Source organism: Sapajus apella, unplaced genomic scaffold (genome assembly GCF_009761245.1).
Source record: "Sapajus apella isolate SASKATOON/1434 unplaced genomic scaffold, GSC_monkey_1.0 scaffold442, whole genome shotgun sequence".
NCBI lineage: Eukaryota > Metazoa > Chordata > Mammalia > Primates > Cebidae > Sapajus > Sapajus apella.
Window position 1 is genome coordinate 53,412 of NW_022437378.1, and position 1,906 is coordinate 55,317.

Below are 1,906 nucleotides of genomic sequence, written 5' to 3' on the forward strand. Positions count from 1 at the left end.
TGTTGACCAGGATGGTCTTGATCTCTTGACCTCGTGATCCACCCATCTCGGCCTCCCAAAGTGCTGGGATTACAGGCTTGAGCCACCGCGCCCGGCGAAATTAGCATATTTTAAGAGGAAAACATGAAGGGACTGGAAAGATAGTCACTGTGTTGGGAGTTACCTTTTAAAGCTGTGACTCTGCATTCAGATATTTGTCCTGATTTTGTATTACTGTAGTATGAAAGATTTCTCACTACCCGCTACCACCCACATCAGTAAAAAGAGAACTTCTGGAGACCTAGCTGCCCTGTTCTTGCATCTCATCTGTGAATGGAGATTTCAGCATCTACTGTTAGCTTTAAGCAGCGTTGACAGAAAAATGATGGCTTGCCACATAATTCTTGTCATAATTGAGTGTTCTCTTTCCCTTCCATGCCTTGTATCTTCTTCTTTCTCACTAGGTTTTACTCCCTGGGATTCTTCAGGCTTTGTGGTACAATTATAATAATGTTTTATATTTGTATAAGATTTTTCAGCTTTTAAAAGATGGTTTTATATTTTTTATTCGAGCATCAGTAACTGTCAGGACAGGTATTATCTCTAATGTTTACAAATAATGAAATTAATGCCCTTATAGTGACAGAAGTGGAATTGCAACAAGGTGTTCTAATACTTAATCTAGTATTTATTCTCCTATCTTGTGCTACTTTCCTTTAGGTATTTGTGAACACAGTAGTAGCAAGGATTTGTCAAATATGGTATGTTATAAGAGTCAGTCAGTGGTTTACAAATTCTAATATCTTCTTTTTTTCAAACACCCTATTTAATAGCTGTGTGTTCCACAGACTGATTATCTAAAAACTTCCCTCTGGAAGTTTTGTATGTGATAGTTTAGATTAATTATGTTTTTTTACCCCTAAATTTTCTTTGCCTTCACTGAAAATGAATTTGATTTTTCCTTTTTAGCACCATCACTCCTGTAGTGGGTAAGAAGAGAAAACGTAATACCTCATCTGATAATTCAGATGTGGAAGTCATGCCTGCACAATCACCTCGGGAAGATGAAGAAAGCAGCATTCAGGTAAAAGGATCCCAAAAGAATTTAGTAGAAGAAAATCATGTTTAATTATGGCTAACCAAGCCAAGAAGATACTGAGAGACTATAAGTCTATACACATTTCTTCGGTGTTTCTAAACTGGACGTAAGCCTAAAAGGTGAATGCACCTGGTTAATGTCTTTTTTTTTTTTTTTTTTTCCTTTTTTCTTGAGACAGAGTCTCACTCTGTCGCCTGGTCTGGAGTGCAGTAGCATGATCTCAGCTTACTGCAACCTCTGCCTCCCAGTTTAAAATGATTCTCCTGTCTTAAGCCTCCTGAGTGCTGGGATTATAGGCATGCACCACCACACCCAGCTAATTTTTGTATTTTTTTAATAGAGGCCAAGTTTCACCATGTTGACCAAGCTAGTCTCAAACTGCTGACCTCAAGACCTCAAGTGATCCACCTATCTCGGTCTCCCACTGGTCAATGTCTTTAAAGTTTTTGTCTTTTTAGGCAAAGAGCATATTACTATAAAAATAGTGATATTTAGCTGGGTGTGGTGGCTCACGCCTATAATTCCAGCACTTTGGGAGGCTGAGATCGGTGGTTCATCTGAGGTCGGGAGATTGAGACCAGCTTGGCCAATGTGGTGAAACCCCGTCTCTGCTAAACATACAAAAATTAACTGGGCATGGTAGTGCACGCCTGTAATCCCAGCTACTTGGGAAGCTGAGGCAGGAGAATCTATTGAACCCAGGAGGCAGAGGTTGCAGTGAGCTGAGATCATACCATTGCACTCCAGCCTGGGCAATAGAGTGAGACTCCATGTCAAAAAAAAAAAAAAAGCAATACTCATTTTCTCAAATTCCAGTGTTTCAAATAC

The 1,906-nt window shown here is 39.5% G+C and overlaps 1 protein-coding gene across 4 annotated transcripts in view; it reads left to right on the forward strand.

Annotated features, from left to right (window-relative positions):
• Positions 1 to 1,119, forward strand: part of LOC116545903 (chromodomain-helicase-DNA-binding protein 8-like) — a 32,574-nt gene extending 31,455 nt beyond the window's left edge. For all 4 annotated transcript variants that reach the window (XM_032272319.1, XM_032272321.1, XM_032272322.1 and 1 more), the window contains one exon: positions 949 to 1,119. In XM_032272319.1, coding sequence (XP_032128210.1) covers positions 949 to 1,108 — 160 coding nt within the window. In that variant the 3' untranslated portion in view covers positions 1,109 to 1,119. The remainder of the gene's footprint in view (positions 1 to 948) is intronic.
• Positions 1,120 to 1,906: the final 787 nt, after the last annotated feature.